We start from the raw sequence: 23,436 nt of genomic DNA, 5'->3' as shown, positions 1-23,436 counted from the left end.
GTAACGGAAGCAATGGCTCACCCCGAACTGTGATACTATGATGATGATGATGATATTCAAATATATTTATTATACAATAATCTCACGTCTTGCATTTGTCTTAATCACGTTATCGACTTTCTTGATATGGATATGGATATGTATTTAATTGCATCGCTTCATAAAATAATCTAGATTTTTTTTATGCATTTTGTGAGTACTTGTAAATAAAGTTACTTCAGCAAAATCTTTTTTACTAATTGCACCATTTTGATATTCATTTGTTTACCTAAAGCCATGAGACTGTTTTGAATCTGTAGTTGCACCTTTTACCTATAATGAGAGGATATAGACGCTTCCAATTCTTGAAGGTCATCACAGACAAAAATTCTCGTTATTTGCGTTCGCAATTGATTTTCTTTCGCCAAATTAAATTATTTATTCCACGGATTTAGAATATCGCATTACTTTTAATAGTGCAAGATTTACAACTAAGGTTCTACAAATTATTTGTTATAACTTTCGGCGTAAAATCTGTATAGCTCTTTTAACATTGTTGACTAAATGCAAGCGTAATCCACAGAATTGGTTAACTCAAATCTAATTTAAACAAAAAAATGGTTACAATGCTTCAAATTACTTAATTTATATTCACTCATCATTTTTCTTAGTGGAGAATGTCACCAAAAGTAATTTTTAATCATACATATATTTATTACAACAAATTTAAGTAATAGCCCTTTAATAGTTAGAAGGGAAACAATTTTGTAAATTTCTGTACTTTACCAACTTTTGGAAAATATAAACTTCCAATAAGGCCAACTTTTATTTCCAGCGCCAAATTTTTCGTATTGCTCTTATTACTTCACTCGTATAATTCCACCTTAGTAATGTAAAAATATTATATTAGCTCACCGGTATTTTCAACTTGCTAGTGGCACCGTGTACCCGTATAGACCTGACTTGCAGCACTAAAGAACTCCTCACCAGCCACACTGAATGGAGGAGTATTTCAATTCAAAATAATTAAAAATAATGTAGGCTTTGATACCAGTAATGAAAAAATTATACAAAAACTAAAAGTGTAGAAAATTGTTAACAAAAAAATTCACAGAAATGTTGGGCTAAAGTTCAGTTTTTTTTTAGCCGAAGCTGCTCCTTCAATTGCGTCTTGCTTCCATAAATGAATGGACCTACAGTTTTATGCCGCCACCGCCGAACGGCAGATGAATTTTTATGAAGAGCTTTTTCATGGCAGAAATAAACTCGGAGGTTTGCCTTTGTTTTGTATTTTATGCGCACAACGGGTTTCGAGTCCGACCTCTCTAATAATAAAGGATCTTTCAAAAGTGACGCCTAGGTTTCAGTAGTGAATAATACCTAGACGGTACCTTTTTTTATGTCATCTTTGAAATTTGTCAAGTAGACAAATGTACAATTTTAAACAATAGAACAAGGCGCTAAAGCTATAGAACTTATTATGAAAATGGTCGGTATTTAAGAAAAGCATATCGTAAAATTCGTAATTTTTTTGGTGGAAATAATCGACCGAATGAGCCGACAATTCAAAGATTGATGAAAAAATTTCAAGAAACTGCTGCTGTCGAGGATAAAAAAGGACTGGCAGACCAAAAGCTACACGTGGTCTTGATGTTGTAGCGCAAAGTGTTGCTAAACAACCTTCAACATCGGTAGCTAGACGTTCTCAACAATGAGGCATTCATGAATCGACTGTTTTGCGGATTTTACCTATAGACGTTCTTAGATGATGCTATTTTTCACATATATGTAATTGTTAAGAGCTGTGTAGTATTTTGAATAAAAATAGTGAAATATGAAAGAAGCAAAATTTGTGCATATTTTATTTTAAAGCAACATCTAGGCATGTCTTTTGAACGACCCTTTACATCTATGAACATGATTTTCGAAAACACGAAAACACCATTACTTTATTTGATATCATGAAAGAAATAACGATTATATTGCAGATTTCATTTCCGACAATAATGGCAGTGGCGATGTAAAGTTTTTCAGAGCGCAGATTTAGGTTTTAGTTTGCTAGTTTTGACCACGTTTCTACTATTCTCCTATTAGAGCGTATATTAGCCTCGTAGAAGTAATCTGAAAATAGATCGGTCGGTCTATAACCTCTCAAGGCTCAAAATATTTCCGAGAGATTGTGTAAAAAAGCCGTTATATAAGTAGCCTCGAGGCTATGAATACTACTTCCCTGCTATTTAGCGCGGTTTTCTTTTGTTCAATGTGGGCTGCTTGAATTCGACTGACGTTGACCATAGGTGGGCACTTTGCAGTAACAGTAAAAATGCAGTAAATATAATATTTTACTGATATTGCAATTTAATTTTCATTACCAGTAAACTTTTACTGATTACTGAAAAAAATTTGCAGTAAAAATACTTTTTTACTGATTACTGAAAAAAATTGGAGTAAAAATATTTTTTTACTGATTACTGAAAAAAATTTGCAGTAAAAATATCTTTTACTGATTACTGAAAAAAATTGTAGTAAAAATATTTTTTTACTGAATACTGAAAAAAAATTGCAGTAAAAATATTTTTTTACTGATTACTGAAAAAAATTGCCGTAGGAATACTGTTAATATAATTTGATTTGCTATTAGCTATTAGCCTTTCTTAACACAAGCATTTCAAAATTTGCATCGCTGAGTTTTTGCCTTCTGGACCGATTTACAATTCCAGCGAATGAAAACAACCGTTCTACAGGTGCAGATGACGGTAATGGGGTATTATATTTTAAAAATACGTTTTTAATAGCCTGATATTTATTTAGGCAACTTGTTGTTTCTTCTCGTTCGGCCAGGTATAAGAGCGTTTCTTGAAGATAATTTTTCGAGTCAGTGGAACCACATTGTATGCTAATATCTATTTAAGTAAATATATGCATAAAACAAATATTTAATTGAAAACCAAGTGTAAAAAGTTTACCATTACTTTCATCCCCGAAGTCAAACAATGTTTTTTGAGGTGGTTGAGGTAGAGTACGAGTTTTGGCACAGGCTACTTTTCCATACTTGACCACATAAGTGTTGAACATTTTTTTAACTTCCTCTTCTGTTTGCGTTTTAGCTGTTTCTAAAAGAGCTTTCACAAATCGCAACTTAATGTCAGGGACAGAAATAGCATCAGGCTGAATCAGAAAGTACTTTTCAAATCTTTAAGCAAAGCAAAAGCCACGCATTTTTTTGCTACTTTCGGTTAAATACTTAAAACTTTTAGGCTCCAAACGACGCATTTTTATTCTTAAGGACACTATAGTGGGTGTGAAATAACCAAAATACATGGTCCTTTCCCCCTGAAGGAAGTCGATTGCTTCTGCAATAGGTCTCATAAGCTTTACGTATTCCTCTAAGTACTCAAGCTCACCACGGAGAATGGTAGGAATTTTTAAACGGAAACACAATTCCGCTAAATTGGTTTTGTGCTCCAGTAACTTATTTACGGAATCATAAAGCGAGTTCAACCTTGTTATGCATGGAGTTATTAAATTCGCATTTAAAGTATACTTATTATTATATTGAAGTAAACTTGATTTGACAAACGAAAGAACGTAGGTTAATCGATTCTAACAAAGAAGCTGATAATTTATGTAAAAATAATATATCTTATCACCTCTACTCTTTGTATGTTGTATAGATATGTGTAGCGTGCAATAAATATTTATTGGAATGTTTTTTTCTTTGCATCTTCATCCAATTCTTTTGTTTGGATTGTACGACAGTTACAGTTATGGGGTTATTATTTTTTTATTTAGGAAAATAAGAGAAACCACAAAAAATAAAGAATTATTGAGTACATAAATGATTGGATTTCGTGATGAGAGTGTATTACATTTTGACTTCCCATAAACAGTAAGTATTATACTGATAATGCAAATCAAATTATATTATAAGTATTCCTACGGCAATTTTTTTCAGTAATCAGTAAAAAAATATTTTTACTGCAAATTTTTTTCAGTAATCAGTAAAAAAATATTTTTACTCCAATTTTTTTCAGTAATCAGTAAAAAAATATTTTTACTGCAATTTTTTTCAGTAATCAGTAAAAAAATATTTTTACTGCAATTTTTTTCAGTAATCAGTAAAAAAATATTTTTACTGCAATTTTTTTCAGTAATCAGAAAAAAAATATTTTTACTACAATTTTTTTCAGTAATCAGTAAAAAAATATTTTTACTCCAATTTTTTTCAGTAATCAGTAAAAAAATATTTTTACTCCAATTTTTTTCAGTAATCAGTAAAAGTTTACTGGTAATGCAAATTAAACTTCATTATCAGTAATATTTTACTGATTACTGCTATTTGTAATGCAGTAAATTTATAATGCAGTGTGCCCACCTATGACGTTGACAATGATATGAAAGTGCCTTTGTCACAAGCTCTTCTGCCTTATCGATTCCATTTTACAATTTAGTGCCGCGGTGCAGAGATATTCAGTACCAAACCGTTTTGAAGATCCAGAGGTCTCAAACTTAAAATGCTGATTTGCTGATGAATGCGTATTATTGTTGGATACAACATTCAAAACATCCTATCTAAAAATATATATATATAGTATATATAACAGCTAAGAAATTATAAGCGGACGGGTTACACAAAGAGATTTGTCAGATTTTGATTGCTATAACTTATTAAAAATTATGTCATTACTAAAATATTTAATGTTTCCAAAAATTCAAATTTACTTTCGCTTTAAAATAAATTATGAGTTTATTCGAGGCACGAAATAAAAGCGGCGGTATTGCAGCCCTTTTAAACGTGTGCAACCTTGTTTCAAATGCTAAAAGCTGATACTTCTCTGATGCTCGGCACTTACATTGCATAGATAGGCGAAGATAAATAAGTAAATAAAAATAATGGAGTTTTCTGCATATATTTTCCTTGATAATTTCAATATCGATGGTAATTTATATTACTATACTGACTAACGAAAGAATGAAGAAATCGTGTAAACAAAATTTTTATGATGCCACTTTAAAAGGCTTCGTGCGCAACAATGTCCAACTTTTTGACAGTCAAAACGCTACACTTTTGCGGAATTTGCCAGAATTCCACATTGAACGTGATATTTAAAAAATTCGTGCAGAGCGCAGCGGTTGTGATTGCAACTGGAACAAGAGCTAGACGCAAATCCCAAAGACCTAAACCTTGGACTTCGAGTAGCGGTAATCCTTCAAGCTAATCCCGCTTGATCACGGTAATAGGTCCCTCGCCCAGCACTTCCTGATGCATATTGGATAGCGAATTGCTCTGTTATCACTTTGAGTTATGTGTGGCCATTTGCCAGAGTATACTAGACCAAAATGTCAAAAGGTGTTTACTTAAACAACTGATTCGACAGTTGGCCGTGTCAAAATATGTATGCTTAAAAAATAAGTAAAACTCCAGTTTTTTGATAAACTGAAAAAGTTGTTCCACTTATTTAATTTCGCTATATTTAAAAGTTGTTGTTGTTTAAAATACTTTCCAAACTTAAAGGCAATGTGCTAAAAAGTTTTGATTAACAATAAAATAATAAACTGAATGTTTGAAAAAAATTATAAATTTATTAAAATCGAAACCCACGCAAAGCAATGAGTGCTGCTAAAGCTAATGAGTTTCACCTTTTCACACCACTCACCAATCAATTCCACGAGCAATCAAATTCGTTGTAAACAAACAGAGAAAATTTACAACAATCGTACAGAGAGGGAAAAAATCGCATGATGGAATTTGGGGAATCTGAAATTTTCAAAGAATTGTTGCATGATATGCCATTTATACCAGGGCGACATGGACAATAGCAACCAGCTCCGTCATTGTACGAGCGCACAATACACAGCGCAAGTAAAATGTGTGGTATTTCAAGTCGACGTACCGACGAATAAACGTCATGGCACGCAAAGGAATGTGCACGAAAACACACAGACGCACGTGAAGGTAGCATGGTTGGCAGCTTTGTGGCGCTAGTGCTGGTTTGGGACACATTAATGTTGCGTGTGTTTAGTATATTTAGAACTGTATGCACTATATTTTTTTACACTTATTTTACGAGTATGCGGAGAAGTTATCTGATGGATACGACTGAAAGAAATAAATATAATTTATGTGCACAACATTTTTCTTAATATGGAATTGAAAAAAAATACGAAGCAATAATTTAAAAAATGAAAAAAATAACATTGCATCGGCCGGGAATCGAACCCGGGCCGCCCGCGTGGCAGGCGAGCATTCTACCACTGAACCACCGATGCTTATACAATATTCCTACCAGTTACTTTACTTCAATCACATACTTTTATTTGCTATTAACATTTGTTGTTATTCGTGTCACAACCCAAACAGTTTAGCAGCCTGTGGGAAAAGTGAAATTCAATTGGCCGTTATCACTAGAGAACTCTTATGGAAAATTAAGTATTAATGGACAATTAATAATTTGAACTATTGTATGTTAAATTGGGTTACAATTAAGACAAAAATTGCTGAAAAGTTCTTAATTACTAATTAGGTGTCTGTTTGGACATAATCTAAGACAAAAAAATTTTACTCGATTTATGTTCATAAAAACTTGCGAGAAGAAAAAATAATTTTTCGTCGGTTCAAAACATATTAAAAATGTAACATACTGCGCTTGAATGCGGCGCACATCTTTATATCTATGGAGACTTCACTTCCATGGTGGAAAGAATTTTAGAAAAATGTACGGAAAACAAATGACGAGTCGAAATCAAAGTATAGTTGCGACTAAATGCCTTTATTTGTTCCATTGTAATGTGGATTTGAATTGTCTTAATTAAAAAAATGCTTATTTGTTTTGTCTTAATATTAATTGTGCACAAATGTTTAATGCATAAGTTAAAGACGAGCAGTGGCAAGGCTGGCAAGGCGTAGGAATTTCTTCCTCGCTAATGGAAATACTGGGTTATGCCGGTTATCCACGGAGAAATATGTAGGTATACATACGAGTATATACATACATATATTTAAGTTTTTCTCCCTTTTTATAAATAAGGAAATGCAAGGACACCCTTTGATAGTTACTTATTTTATGATATATATTTCCATTTATGAGAAGATTTTATACAAAACAGCCAATACTTAGCAGAGGACCAAAGCATTAGAAACATAATAGGACGAGCTGAAAAGTTTAAACCCAATTTCCAAGAACTTCAAATTTTTTTAATAAAATTAACAAAAATGTTAGAATTAAATTATTATTTTTTATTGCTTTTAATGCTTTAACGTTTCCGGCTTGCTCTGGTTTATAGTCATTCGAATTCGGAATTTTTTGAAGAATAGCCACAATAATTATAAAATATAGTTCGTACTCGTAGCTAAATTTTGAACAATTTTAGTGGGTTGCTGCTACTGGTAATGAGGCAATTAGAATAAATATTTTTTGAGTGAGAATTTTCTTATATGGTTTTTAACTTAAAAGCAGCTTTCACTAGAAATAGAACGCCGACAAACAAGTCATCGCTTTCTGAGGAAAAAATCAGCAAAATCCAATATTAGAATTGAAGAATTTCAATAGCGGATAGCATTTCAAGAGACAGTAGCACTTCAAGTTGTTTCATTCTTTGAGTTTAAATCCTCAATAGATAGGTAGTAGATATATACAATAAGTATATAAGGAGATTAAACTCACTAGGACTGGGTAATTGCACTCAGCTAATGTGGTCACCGGGGCACAAGAGTATCCGCGGGAACGAGATACCTGCTTTCAAGAATATTTTTCGGCGATGTTAGTTAATTCAGTCAATGTCGAGGTCACTCGAAAAAAAAGTTGCGATATGTATCATAAATCGCAAACAAAACCATCTGAAACCAAAAAATTAAACTGCATTTATTATATGTATTTGTTATTTATAAAGCATCTCCGGGAGTATTTTTTCGATTATTAGACTTTTCGTAGCACTTGAAAGCCAAAAACGAAGTGTCACTCAAAAAAATCGGCTAATTTGTTATTGTAAGATCAATGATTATTAAAAATATGCAAAAAAGTTTGCAGGGATACCTGGCGAATTATGTGAAGATGTACTAAATTTCAAAACAAGTTTCCAAAAAACACTTTCCAGACGAGTAGGTAGAGAAACTCGGACTCAATTGCCCTTAACTTTTTAAATTTTGCTCCGAACGCTTGAAATTTCGGCACACAATATTTCTCGTGGAGCCTTATTGATATATTGTGCATTAGTTTGTAAGTATCGAGATTTTTAAGTTCTCTGATAGAACTAGAATTGTTCGATGAATTAATTCCAGAAAAAAACTTTTCCCACTTTCTTTGCTTACATATTTTTAATCCTCTTTCACTATTTATTATTTATTTATTTCAGTATCATCTAAAAATTAACAAATAATAATTTTGAGCAAGAAATTCAACTTCAATTACCATCCTCCAATTTTCCAATGCAACATTTTTTTGTCAACCACCCCAATGTATGTTTCCGAGCTCACAACCAACATACCCATAACCAGCGCTGCTGCCGCGGCGGCAAAACATTAGTTGAGTCGCTTGCTGACGCCTACTGAACGCCCAGTAGCAAACGATTAAATTCAGTTTAATCATCCACCACGAAAAACGTTTTTCACTCCCATGCGATTTTTTTTCTGTACTGTACTCGTGCAGCATTCTAACTACCCCATACGATTTAATCAAATAGCCATTTTAACATGGAAATATGTTCAAGGCAGTTTACGCTAAAATGCCGAATGTCGCTCATAAAAATACTGTCGCAAATGTTTATGTCTACCTTTTCAACGAAGCACACATACAATTTGTTAATTTCTTCATTTATTTTTAATTTCACAGTACAAACACTACGCTCTCCGTAACAGCTGATATTATATGGCCATTTGTTTTCACATATACATACAATCTAACACATATTGCTTACATATGGACATTGGTGTACGTATGATTCTAATATTTTCTTCTTTGTTTTCTAACAACTGTCTATTGCATTTTCCGCCAGTGATGCTGTCCGTCGCACTACTATTCATGTCTGCCTGGTAAGAATGTTTGTTGTCGTGCTTCCGAAACGCCATCGAAAGAAGAGGCAGCATAGCGCTCTCGGCCGGATAAGCAAACAATCTGGGTGGGTGTAGCTCTTATTGTAATCTTGTAAAAAGAATGTAGGTAATGAAGTATCAGTTAGCAGTTGTGTGAATTCCCGTTGGCTCAGTGATGTTGTATTGTGCGCTGCAGCATAAATTTTAACTGGAAGTTTGTGTGTGTACATCGTGTACACCGTTGTTGATATGTACATCGTATAAATGAGGGAAAATTGGTAAACTAATTTTAAAAAAAATAAAGGAATAAAAATGATTGCGTATGGAAATATAAATTTTAATCTTAAAAAATGTTACTAAGCCTAAAAAATACATTCATTTGTATATGTATTTGCTTGTACGTAAAATTTGTTTTTAATCTTAAAACTATACATTTATTTTCTCTTCTTAATTTTATTTCATCGAGTGTAGGTATTCACATACATATATATATGTGTGTGTACATATGTACTATGTATATACAAACGTAAATATTTTGAAAGTAATGAACCTTCATACTAAATAGAAATTGCATAAAAAAATATTGGTACACCAACAAAATAAGAAGCATCAAATTCTTAGATTTAAAAAATAATGCCGTTAGCAATATATGTGTGTATGTATGCATGTATTTAAGTGAAATAAACCAATATTCGATATTAAAAATTCGATTTGGAATTTAAAAAAAATTAAAAGCAACAGAGCCAAAAAAACATCACATTTTTAGATTTAAAAATAATGAGATTCACAATATATATACATATGTATGTATGTATTTAAGTGAAATAAATCAATATTTGATATTAAAAATAAGGGTTTTCCAAACAGAGGTGTTATTTTGATATTCAAACAAAATGCTATTTTTTAATATAAATGCTCGGATGTTTATTTCATTATAAAGAGGAAGGTATGCCGTTAATAATGGAAAATAACATCAGCCAAATGACCACCACGACCACGCTTACGGGAGAATATCCTTTTCATGAAATTTTCCATAACCGAATTGCAAAGTGGCTGCCCTATGTCCTCGATAGCCTCACAAATTCCATCTTTGAGGTCTTGAACTGACCCTGGGCTGTTGGTGTAGACCTTCTCTTTCACGTGGAAAGAAAAGAAAAAAGTCACAAGGTGTTAAATCGCAAGATCTCGGTGGTCAATTGTGATCATCTCTTCGAGAGGTAACACGGTCCGGAAACTTTTCCCGTAAAAGATCAATGGTTTCGTTGCTTGTGTAACACGTAGCGCCGTCTTGTTGAAAATAAACGTTGTCCAGATCAATACCATCCAATTCCGGTCATAAAAAATCGTTAATCATCTCTCGATAGCGATAGATAACACCTGTTATTGGAGAACCCTTTAGGAATTTTAAAGCAAATTTTTTACAGATTACAAAAATAATAAGTTTCGCGTAGCATAAATAAATGGTAAGAGCATCAAAAATTAAAACGAAAAAAATTCAAAAAATCATTTTTAATAGCAGCTGTATTTCTTTATGCGTATATATGTTTGCGCTTAAACTGAAAAAAAGACAACTCTCATCGACAATTCGACAATTGCCTATAACCGATAAAAAAAAACAGTTAGTTTCATCCGCAACTATTCAAATAAGTGAATTTGTTTATAATGGTTTTGTTATTATTTATTAGGTTTAATATGCAACACTAAAACTAATTGGAAAATATGCGAATACTATCTGCTAGAGACTAGAGACGAATCGAAGGGTTTTAAGTTGAAAAATGGGTAAACAATAAAACAAAAGATATTGATTTAGTTATACAAAATTTGACTTGGTATAAAAAAATAGTTTAGGTAAATTATATGTGTACAAATGACAACCTATTTTGATCACAAAAAATACGAAAAATGTAAAGGATTCTAAGGCCAAGCAATAAAAATTGTTTATGCAAAAATAATATTTTCTTAAAAAAATAGTATATAACGAAAATCTAAAATTAAAAAAATCGTTGCATATTGGAAAATAAAAAATTATTTGCTTAAATTAAACCATTACGTCTTCGATAACGAGCGCGTAAGCTTGTCTTTTGACGTGCGTTTAAATATATGTATATATATTTGTGTTACAGGCACGCGCTAAATTGTACTTCGCAAACGCTTGTTTTCAGTTGCAGTTTTGGCACCTGCAATTCAACCACCAATTTGGAGTTAAACCAATAACCAGGAGTATCTTAGTGTATCAGCATTATTTATGCACTAGTGATTGCTTAAAAAGAATACCTCCAACTACAGCAAAAAATCTAAAGCCAAGCGGTCGTCATCGAAATTGCTACGGCCTTATTCAAGTAATTGGTAAAAGAATGTTCCAGGTAACTTTTCATAAGTCAGCCGCAATCAATATTTTTATTCTACATGACAAGGTGAAATCCACGCACTGCGCCGGAATCTTATGGAGCTATTAGAGGGGTACCGTTGCACTATAGAGCGATTACATATCAAGTGATCGCAGTATTTTGAAATGTTTCTGAAAATTGGTTGCTTGAGTATAATAAGAAGTAAACTGCTAAAATTAAAAAAAAATTTTTTTGTTGGGTATTTTTGTACTGAGTTTTATTAACTGATATATCTTCGATTCTTTTTAACATTTATATCCACTTTTTTTAATTTCTTAATATAAAATGTACTTCTAAAAAACCTCCTTTTTTAAATTTCTTCTTACCCTTTTGTTTCACCACTTTTAAAAAGTATTCCCCTCAGATTTGTTCTTACTTTACCCATTGCCAGCTGACCCGATCCTCAGTAATCCCTGAAAGTTTTATAATGGGATTCCCACAACTTTCCGAGTTAGGTCCAAATGCGTACAGCGAACTAAAAAAAAAAAACAAAAATAGAGACGCTTCGATCGATTTGCACACGGTTCATACGGTTCGCTAGATCAGTATTTTGCAGCATCTCCTCAGAACTTGTAAAACTTATTAGCTATAAAAAGTGAGTGGAAAGGAATGGTTAAACAAGCAAAAAAAAAAAAGATTTAGCGAGAGAAATCGACTCAATTTTGAAGAGTTGGCCGCCTCTATAAGTCGATAAAAGACGACTCTGCGGGAGATACAGGATGAACTTATTAAATGCCTAGCATGACAAATGCGAAACTATTCTTTTATTGTAACTTTACAGCGTGATATGTGGGTACTCACGTAATCTTTCACATTTTACCATAGAACATTTACGTTTCATACTATTATGAAATCGTACTAGACATAGAGGTTCCCCCTATTGATTTCGTGCATTTACAGCATAGTAGATGGGATAAATCACGAATTAGGGCGCATTAAAGCTGTTAATGCAAATTAAAGCCACATATTCTTTGCCCACTACATAATCGAATGCCAAGGCGAACTGAGTACTATGGGTGCGTCTTCCCAAAGCAGTTACTTTATTTTGCAAGATTTTGACAAGTCTGACGTCAGGTTCCTTATCAATACAAAACATACAAAAATTAGATGTTTGTGAAAATTTAAAAACTAAACAAACTAATGAAAACGAAGTGCCGCGCGTTAAATTGTTAAAGCACAAATTAATAAAGCCTCCAAATGCAGTTTTTCGGGTTTTTATGCGGAAGACGCCGTGGGAAGAAAGTGTGTGTGTATGTGCATATAATTCTTGTGCTTGGTTGTTTCATTGCTTTTGCCTACTATTCCTCTTCACAAACAAGTAATTCCCCCCCTTCCTTTTGTTTATTTATTTATGGGCTCTGACGACATAGCGAATTCGGAAGGCGCAACCTGGTGTTTTATCATCCTTGATCTAATGCGATATGCAATATGCTTGTTCAACATTAGGCAAAGAGCTTAAAGTAGTGCAGTGCATACGTAGCGAATCCACATAAGGTGACTTCGGTATAACAGATTATTTGTTTTTTGTTTTTTTCTTTCTTGCGATTTGGTGGTTTGAATGTCAAAGTGTCCTGCTTCTTTGTTGTTGCCTTATTTGGTTATTTACATTCCACATGTTAATGTTGTTCTTGCTCTACGCAAGTCACCCTCTATGAACCCCCCTTGGTTAAAATCGAACTTACATACTGAGAAGATGCGAAGAAGAGCGACAATCTGTCGTTTTGAGAAGCGTCCAACCTCAGACGTCAAACTCATAACCCAAAACAACAATAAATGAAATCATAAAAAAATTTTTTTGAAAAAACTGATTTCTTCTATAGGAATACCTAAAAATGAGATTAAGTTAAAATTGATTGAGTTAAAATTTGTTTACTTTTTTTATAATTTTTTTTAACTAAAATAAATTGTAAATATATTTTAAACTAAATAAAGTTCAGAAAAAATAATAATCAACGTCCAATACATTTTTGTCTAGTTTTAATTTTAAGAATAGGAAAAACCAAACTAAAAAACCCATTTCTTACCTTTTATAATAAAAGAATATCAGGTAAGCCATTAAATTAGAAAATAAAACTATGTATGTATAGATGTATGTATGTATGCATGTATATACTTACCCGTATATACATACATACAAACATATGCACTTAATTTCTAAATGATATTTGATATTTTGCAGCAACGCATTTATGTTATGGGCTTGAATATTTTAGTCTAAGATCCGGCTGCAGATTTGGTGTAGTCATCGAGTACATGCTGAAATCCATATTTTTACCCACATTTATGATTAGGAGAATAAAAATTCACCAAGTTGCCAGTAGAAATGTGGTCGCAAGTATTTTTAATTAATTTATTGTTAATTGATTTTGCGGGAAAAATTTCACTAACCAAGTTTTGAGATAAAATATCGTTCGGTTTACTGCAATAGGTGTAAAGACTTAAAAAAACCGTAGTTGCCGTTGCGCGCTTGGCCGCACCTCTCCGCAGCCAGGTATAAACAGGTATGATTTCGATATATTTATACATCCATAACGTATATTGATCTGTTATAGATCAAAATATAGCTAATTTTTTTCTCATTATTATGATATATGGCAACCTAATTAAATCTGGCCGCAAGTTAGGGTTGCCAGCAGTTAAAGATGGGAAAAATTGAAGGTTGAGTGAGAGGAAGCTAGCGCGTAACATCACTAGTCTAACAAGGATAGCGACATTTTAAGTCTATTGCGCATGCGTCAGATGTTGGTGTTCTCAATCACCAGTTCAAACAATAGCAAGATCGACCAAAGAAATAAGTACTCCAAAAGAATAATCATTCTTTCAAAACTACAAATTTTATAAATACAATGATAAATAATACTATCAGAAAAAAATATCCGATTCCGTTACTCTCATTTTAATGGATCAATTTTGAATGACGACATTTTTTGTAGTTAGCGCACAGTGTGTACTCATACATTCTTTTAAAGTAATAATTTATGTATTAAATAATTTTTTTTTTTATATATGAAAGCAGATGTGACCTTAAATAATGTATTTCATAAAACCAATTCCTCTTTTTTTTAATTTTTATAGGTAGATTAATTTCACAAAATTTTCAATAAAAAATGTATACTTTTTATGCCCTCTGCTATATTTCAATTGAACTAATTTTTATAACTTTAACGGAGGGTCTTTTTTTAAAACCTTCGCTTGGGCACCCGGGTCTGGCCTTTTTTCGACCTGTTCGAGGATTCTTTTTTAATGTTACATCCATAAATCGATAGAAAATTAAATTTTTGGAAGCTACCTGAAAGCTCAAGTCGTTAGCTATAATAGAAATATGTTAAATTCACGCCCAAAGTCGAAAATTTTGGCCAGAAAAGACCCGGGTGCCCAACGAAGGGTTAAATTAAGTATTCTTAGTGTATTTTCTAGTTTTTTTTTTAATTGGTAAAATAATAAAGTAGGTGAATTTTTTAAGTGATGGTGATTTGATTGAACTTTTGTGTTGAAATTTAAAAATTGTTAGTGAGTTCATACTTATATAACTTATTATATATTATAACTTTAAAATTAGTTCATAACTAATAAGAGTTCATAATTTGATCTTCCTTTTCATTGCCATTTTCAATAAAATGGTTATGAAGATTTGACATTGTTTAAGAAATGTTACAAGGAATTTTTTGTTTCATTTTAACTTAATTATTAATATGTTGCATAGATATGTACATAGGTACATATACATATAACATTCATGTAAATATTTAAAACTGGGAACGAAAATAATTTAAAATAAAATTTTGTATTTTTGAATAGTGGTAAGATTTTGATTTAAATTTTATTTTAAGTTATTTTTCGTATATGTATGTATGTATGTATAGTGAATTGATTGCGTCAGATTTTTATACTAAAAGTTTTGCAATAAAAGGTTATATAATTTTTTATTATTATTATTTATTTATTGTACAGGTTAATTAATTAAACTTAATCAATGTAATTTTAAAATTTAAAATTAAACTAAATTCCTTTTTATAAAAATTTAAATTTTAAAATTTAAATTAAGTTTTTTTTTTTAAACTATGTGTCTAATTAAATCTTTTTAAATTATATTGCATTTCTTCTTATTACTGTAACTTATTCAAATTAAAAATTATCAAGTTTTCGTTCATAATTTAAGTTTAATTATTTTCACTGATTGTAACTTCTTTTCCGGGGTGTTTAGCCCGCACATGTAAACGTAATTCTCTTTTATATTTATACAAACGATCGCAGAAATTACATTGGAAAACTTCGCGATTGGGATTATGCAAATCCATATGCATAAGCAATGCTCTGGCTGAGCTAAAAATATTAAAACAAACGCGACATAATCTTGGTGGGTATTCACGTGGATCGTGCTCACTCTTTATATGTTCGATTTGTTCACATGAAGTACTTAGAACGCGTGGACACAAACCGCATTTAAACGCACCCTTGGCAAAGTGACGTCTGCGAAAGTGCTGAGTGAGCACACCCAGCGTGGTTGAGCGATGTTGGCAGAGGGTACATATAAACGATTTAAACTGCATATGCGTCAATTTATGACGCTGTTCCGCCAATACGCCACCACTTATATTGACACTGCACTGTTTACAACGCTTAAAGCCATCCGGTGTGGCTTCAATATTCAACTGATGCTGATCAAAGAAATCATGCTCACCATTTATGTGCAAATGCCATTGCTCGGATGTATCGAATGGCACATTGCATTCGGGACATGCGTATGAAATGTAAGCATTAAATTCATTGAAAACAGCTGTCTTGCTTGTGGGTATAGCCATGGTGGTGCGTGATACTTTTGAAATGTCTACAGATGTTACTTTCAAAGGATCCGTCACATCAGCCGCCGTGGATGTTGAACTACTCGCCTCTTGTGTTTGCCCTGCTATCACGGCTTGGTGATCCTCCAAAAGGTGTGTCCGCATGGTCTCAAAGTATAACATGTTCTTTTCACATAGTCGACACCAGAAACACGTTGCGTTGATTTCACTTAAATAATGCTTTATCATTGTCTTTTTGTATACAATATTGAAATATTTGTTACACGTTTTACAATTCGCCGAGTTTGTTTTATGAACTGTAAAGTGTTCGCGGAAGTTATCATGTACTTCGTTAAAATGACGTGATAGGAATAGATTGGATTCGAATTCGGTATCAGGACATAATGGGCAGCTTATTCTAACAAACTTTGCGAAATCATTGTCATCCGTGAGTACTACGCATATGCCTTTGTTTGTAGCTCTGCTTTCGTTTCCACTGTCCAATTCTTCTTGTTCATTTAATTTTTCCAAACTCATATTATTGCTTGTTTGTTTATGGCATTTCATCGTCTGCGCTTTGCTTTCATCTATCACGTTTGTTTGTAAGCCTATCGAATTCTTGATTTGTTCATTTTTATCATCAATTTTTATTTCAACGCGTCGCGGAAGCCTCTTATATAAATCTCTTACGATTACTTTTGGCTCTTCACTTTCCTCGAAATTTAATGGTATTTGCGTGCATTCGCTGCAATGAAATTTTGCCTTTTCAATTTCGATGAAATATTCGCTGCAATATTTGCATTGAAACGGTTTGAAAGGCAGATGCACGAATCTGTGCTCTTGTCTCCTTGCATATGTCATTTGTACTTGGCAAATCAAACATTCTACCAAATTGCCTTTTGTTTGCTTCATATGTAAACCTGAAAGAGTTCCCATTTCGTGATATCTACACAAATGCCAGCGCCATGTTTTCACACTTGGCATTTCAGTATTGCACTCAGGGCAAAATTTCCTTATACACTTCTCAAAAGTCTTTGGATATCTCGCTCGTGACGTCTTGTCGTTCTCCCCATCCTTTTCATATTCCGCTTTACTTGTAGCATTTAAGCATTTGTGTTCTTTTGCATGTACTTTTAATCTAAAGCGCTCATTGCATAACATGCACCAAAAACTCTCAAAAGGAAAATGCTCTCTGGCATGTTCCAACATAACACCTAAATCCAGTGTTGTTGTATAAGTGATACATTCAATGCAACGATATGTTTCTTCAGTAATACCATCCATCGATTCAATTTTTTCAAACCCCAGACCAGCCGGTTTATCGAATCCATGCACCTGGGTTATATGCGTTTTACAAATGCAAGTTTTGGTAAACGTTTTGCCGCATTTAGGGCAAAATCGTCCCATTTTATTCAGCCGTGTTTTCTTTAATATCTTTTCATCGTACATATCATCTTCTTTGCTGGTGTCATTTGAACATTGATGTCTCCTCGCTTGATCTTTTAACCGGAAACGCTCTTTGCATAGAGTGCACCTGAAACTGTCAAAGGGAAAATGTTCCCGAGCGTGCTCTAGCATAGCTTTCAAATTCTTCTCCATAGCTGTGAAATTTTCACATTCACTGCAACGGTATACTTTTTCAGTGATGTCAATCGGTTCGCAGATTTCGAAACCGAGCCCGTATGGTTCATTCATTCCATGCACTCTATTCATATGTCTAGTTAGACAAGATGGCGTTGAATAGGTTTGCCCACATTTTGGGCAAAAGCTTTCCATGTTAGGTATGGGTATCTCTCTTGGACCTCTTTTTTCTGTTTAAAAATCACTGTTAAAACAAAAATTTTCATTGTTATAAACATTTAATATGCTTACCAGTCAACGTGTTTACGCTTTCCACATCTACACACTCATGTCCAGGTATTTCGGATTCATAGCCGAAAGACTGGTGACAATGTTTGCATTGTAAAGGATCAAATACTGTATGTATTCGTGCGTGTACTAACATCGTATTTAAGTCAAAATCGGAGGTAAACTCTTCGCATACTGTACATTCGTATACATCCGAGGCACTTTGATTTCCGACCTTTCTAAAATCGAGACCCTCCGGTTTGTTCATCCCATGCTTCTGGAACATATGCCGTTTGCAATGAAACAACTTACCAAATGAGACTCCACATTTTAAACAAACATGCCGAATATATTTCATATAATCTCTTTTCAGGCCAATAACGGGTTCATATTGCATTTCTAAGTAAAAAAACAAAAGCTACAATAAATAATATTTTATATACTGTGTTGCCCAAAAAATTCGGAAACAAATTTGTCAATAGATGGATTTCAATTTATTATTCAATTGAAATTAATTTGGACGGTTCTTATTTTAAATCATAAGCCCAAATTATTTTTTTATACTGCTTAAGTGACAGTCCTTGGCCGAGTGCTTCCGTTAGCGTAGAACAGGATGTAGTGGAACATGATCGAAAATGCAAAAGCCGAGGAAATCAAGAAAAAAAAATTGGAGGACTGCTGATATTGCTAGCGAACAGCATTTGTGGCTGCATAGAATGGATATAATGGACCGATTTTCCGGCTTCGAAACGCTACTGAAACTGGTAATGAAATATTAATCACGTACAACACAAATATATGGAAAGATAGCGGACAAAGCGAGCTGAAGCTTCCCAGTTTAGATTGTCACCAAACAGGTACATCCTGTGTGTTTGGTGTTAATGGGAGGAAGTAGTATATTATGATGTTCATCGCCTGATCAGATCATTAATTTTGCGTTCCCACGATAGTCAGTTCTACGTAACCAGAACGACCCGGCCAAGGACTGTCACTCCAGCAGCATTCCCCGTATATAAGTATGGGGACTGTTTATGCTGCTACACCAACAACATCATTAATTCTGATCTGATTGTCAACAAATAATGCTATTTAAGTAAACAATTCAATAGAAAAGTCCTAGTGTTTCATAAAGGCACTACCCAGACTGAGAGAGCTTAGCTGCGTGCTTCTGATATACCTGCCATATAGTATTGCACTTGCGCGTTCCGGTTATAATTTATTTCGGTATCTGCAGCTCTATTAACCCTAATCGCATGCCGATGGTTCGTTCGTGTCCGGCCAATTCGTTGAAAAATCATGCATTTTTTAGGAAACTACTGCACGTTGCATGTTTCATACCATTTGTTTATGATAAAATATTATTAAAATAAAAAGTTTTGAGAAATCTGAAGTTGGAGCTCTTCGTCTGCGAATGATGGTGGTTGGACTCCGATAACGGCATTCGGGGGTCGGGAGCTTAAGAAGGTAGTGAGAGTCTCCCGATGAATGTCGTTTGTGGCCTGTCCGTACACTGTCCGATCCAATAACTGTCTGTTTATGTCGGAGATCTCGTCCGCGGCCTTTGCTTTAAAAGTCGACAGCAATATTTCCTGCCGGCGAGCTACTTGAGAACCTTGTTGCGATTCTGTACTTTAGTTGCAATAGCGGTTCTAAGCGCTGAGAAGGAGAGCAAGCTATCAAAGGTGACTCCCAATATTTTGGGGTTGTTAACCGTCGGAATTTGTGTATCATCGACTTTCACCTTGAGTTGTAGCTTGACCTCCTTTGTCCAGGTGGTGAAAAGGGTCGCCGTGGATTTAGTGGGGGAGAGTTGTAGATTCCTCGCAGTGAAGAACCGAGAAAGGCTGGCGAGGTAGTGGTTTACCTTGGAGCAAGGGCAAGTAGCGTTATATAGTAGAAATAAGCGCCGGACGCGATCGACCCATAGGCATAGGATTAAGGTGTCAAATCTAAGCTAAGGCCAAAACTAAAATCCATTTCCGAATTTTTTAGATATTTATAAAAGTCTTCCAACTCACTTTTTGCCATCTTACGTTTTCGACTAAGCGATGGTGCTGAAATTTACGATTAATGATGAGCATATTTCTTAAATGGATTAATATGAAAAATTACCTTTATTTGTGCCAAAACTCATATTTTGGGAGCCCGCCATTGTTTCCAATACCTTACGTAATTCGTCGCAAACATGTACTCGCATATTATCGAAACGTCGAAAGCTTTCTTCACAATATCTGCATTTGTAAGCATGTTTACCTGTCGATTCTCCTAAATGCAACATATAATGTTCTCGCAAATTAATTATCGTGCGATTCGATGTAATTTTTCGGAAAACCGTTGGACATTGAATACATTTAAACATAGCTTCATCATCGCCATTAGCAGGAAATTCCTTAAAACCTAGTTCGATCACGGACTTGTCTTTGAATTTTTCGGCCACATGCGCACGTAAACTGGCATTTGTCAAAAATTCTTCACCACATTCTAAGCAAATAAAGCATGTTCTATCGTCGATAGTTTTTGCATGTTCTTGTATAATGTGTTTACGCACATACCACTGGGACGCGAATTCTTGCTGGCAATATGGACAAATCGTTAACTCTAAACTTTTACACGTTACATCGAGTATATCCGAATGCTGTTGGCGCAAATGAAAATTCATACTTGGATGTGTTTTTGTCCTCCATTCGCATAATTTGCATTTCAAATAATGACTGAATGGCATATGAGAAATTTGATGATCTAGTAATTTGTTGAAGTCTGGTGTTGCCGTTTGAAAGTCGCACAATTTGCACTTCGCGCCTACTTCATTGTACTTAAACTGCAAATCTTCCGGTTTCTCTAGATGATGAACAAAATTTAAATGCTTCTTCCAACAATGTGCCGAATTAAACTCATAATCACACATCGGGCATTGTCTCATAACAAATTTGCTGTAAATATAACTTGCACTCTTTATGTACGCGTTCTTCTTTGCATCTAAATCAGGCAAGACTGGACAAGGCCGTTTAACTTCAGGTTCATAGTCAAAATGATAACCACTTTCAGAGTCACTACCGTCATAATCTTCATCGTCGATGTTTGAGTTTGTTTCATATTCGTCTACCATTAATTCGACTTCTTGTTTCACATTTACTGCAAGCTCAGTAGGGTCGACATCAGTACTTGGTGTGGACGGTCCTGTTGTCTCCTGCGTCATTGTGCCTGGCGACTCCTCCATTTCAATATCTTGTATATCAAAACGAAATGCAACAGTTTTTTAACAATATTAGAATTAGAAACTTATTTATATGCCAACGTCAAGATCCGAGATTGGTGTTTGCATAAAGTTATATAGACCATTCCACAATGCTTAAATGCATTAATTGAAATTCAGTCACGTCTGTTTGCACTTTAGGTGATGGTATTGTATATTTTTATCATTGAAATCAAATGCATACTAGCTTGTTCAAACTATTTACAATTTTATTTTTGTCCATAGATGAACTGTAAAAATCAATTCAACTTTAAGCAAAAACCAGTGAAACACTAATAATATAAAGCCGATAAACGATACCCGTTTTATTTATCGTTAATCGAAAAATATAATTTTATTGCTAAGCTTTTTAAGGGCAGGACTACATATTATCGGCATAGCTCCCAGCGGTTTATTCAGACAATAAATCGAATATATAATTTGTTGAAGTCTATGTTAAAAAAACTTTTTTATTAAAAAGTTATATATTATATAGTTATATTTTTTTTAATTTTGAATATGCGTTGTTTATCAAATTGAAAAGCACAAATATTGGTGCCCATACTCATCGCTTCTACCGTAGTCCCTGTCCGTTGCCCATGAGATACACAAAATTGAGCAAAAATTGAGCAAAACTTGAGCCCGTAGAAAACAGTTGCTTTCGTTTGTGTGGGTTGCATCGACATAATGTTGCCATTCATATTTTGGTATATTTACTTTTACACACATCCGTGTTATCAGCTACAATTTTTCATTTTATAATCAACCAAAGCCAAAAACCAACAAATGCAAATACATATTTCATTTACCTATAATTAACATTATTAAAGAGCGTATTTAAAATATTTTCATAAAAATATAAATTTATCTAAGTTTGTTTTGCTAATGATTTCAATATGTACTGTTTCGCAACACTGTTGTAGGTCTATAGCCACCATCTTTAATGGATGCGCCTTGAGAGGTGGGCGCCATGTACTCAAGTAGTGCTTTTTCTTTTTCACCTCCAGCAACGAGTACACAAATCTTGGTTCTGCTATTCCTGCACCATTTCTAAAATGATTTGGCTGTTTTTACAGCACCCACGCTATTATATATCTCTATCAGCAGTCTTTGGCCGATTTGCTACCACTTTTCTAATTGCTGGAAAATAGAAGGAATTAGTTAATATTATATAATTAAGTACGCTACATATAAAAAACAAATCTTAGTTTAAACTTATTTTTTCTCTCCATCGCCGATTCACAGTACATAATAAGAGAACAAAAAGGAGAGCTGGCAAAATTAATTACGAATACACCGTGAAAACATGATTACTCGCGAATTACGTAGTGAATTATCTGCTGTGAGAACATAGCATTATATATACATATATATGTATATAATTGGCGCGTACACCTTTTTTGGGTGTTTAGCCGAGCTCCTCTTCCTATTTGTGGTGTGCGTCTTGATGTTGTTCCACAAATTGAGGGACCTACAGTTTCAAGCCGACTCCGAACGGCAAATATTTTTGTGAGGAGCTTTTTCATGGCAGAAGTACACTCATAGGTTTGCCATTGCCTGCCGAGGGGCGACCGCTATTTGTAAAATGTTTTTCTTAGTTTTGGTGTTTCACCGAGATTCGAGCCAACGTTCGCAGAAATACACTCGGAGATTTGCCATTGCCTGCCGAGGGGCGACCGCTATTTGAAAAATGTTTTTCTTAATTTTGGTGTTTCACCGAGATTCGAACCAACGTTCTCTCTATGAACTCCGAATGGTAGTCACGCACCAACTATTCGGCTACGGCGGCCGCCTAGCATTAGTAGTTCTAAAAATGGGCGATTATTTCTATTAAGCGATAATCAGTAAGGCGATTTCATACAAGGTGATATCAATAATGATAGAATACCAAGACGTATTGAGTACAGCAGGTGGCGTCTTGCCAAAACAGTTATTCTATTTTTCGCGATTTTAACAAGTATGAAGTCAGGCACTTTAATAATACAAAACAAACCAAATAACAAATAAATGGAGGGCAAATTACATGTTTGTGAAAATTCAATATACAATATTAAGCCTTGCCGCCGGGTCGTTCCGGTAACGTAGAACCGACAGCCGAGTGATGTTGTCACCTGGTTGTTGAAATCGCAAAAAATAAAGTAGTGGCTTTCGGAAGGCGAGACCTTTAGTATTATGTACGCC

The 23,436-nt window shown here is 33.9% G+C and overlaps 1 protein-coding gene and 1 non-coding gene across 2 annotated transcripts; both read right to left on the bottom strand.

Moving 5' to 3' along the window:
* Nucleotides 1-6,178: 6,178 nt before the first annotated feature.
* Nucleotides 6,179-6,249, bottom strand: Trnag-gcc (transfer RNA glycine (anticodon GCC)). The gene has a single exon. It is a non-coding gene; the product is annotated as a tRNA-Gly (tRNA).
* A 9,202-nt stretch (nt 6,250-15,451) lies between these two features.
* Nucleotides 15,452-21,519, bottom strand: LOC129248131 (zinc finger protein 208-like). The gene is made up of 4 exons (XM_054887574.1): nt 20,136-21,519; nt 20,042-20,077; nt 18,048-18,422; nt 15,452-17,986 (listed from the first exon to the last, which is right to left on the bottom strand). Exons 1-4 carry the CDS (start codon nt 21,238-21,240, stop codon nt 15,555-15,557), a joined length of 3,948 nt encoding a protein of 1,315 aa, XP_054743549.1. The 5' UTR covers nt 21,241-21,519; the 3' UTR covers nt 15,452-15,554.
* Nucleotides 21,520-23,436: the final 1,917 nt, after the last annotated feature.

The sequence above is a fragment of the Anastrepha obliqua genome, chromosome 5, assembly GCF_027943255.1.
Source record: "Anastrepha obliqua isolate idAnaObli1 chromosome 5, idAnaObli1_1.0, whole genome shotgun sequence".
Lineage (NCBI taxonomy): Eukaryota > Metazoa > Arthropoda > Insecta > Diptera > Tephritidae > Anastrepha > Anastrepha obliqua.
This window is presented reverse-complemented; position numbering and strand designations above follow the sequence as displayed.

What these genes read in the sequence shown, in the direction of transcription:
- LOC129248131 (XM_054887574.1), bottom strand. Translation starts at nt 21,240, where the DNA reads ATGGAGGAGTCGCCAGGCACAATGACGCAGGAGACAACAGGACCGTCC. An exon ending in GAGTTTTGGCACAAATAAAG is followed by an intron (nt 20,078 to 20,135) that starts GTAATTTTTCAT and finishes CGTAAATTTCAG; the next exon opens with CACCATCGCTTAGTCGAAAA. An exon ending in AAAACGTAAGATGGCAAAAA is followed by an intron (nt 18,423 to 20,041) that starts GTGAGTTGGAAG and finishes TTTTTTACTTAG; the next exon opens with AAATGCAATATGAACCCGTT.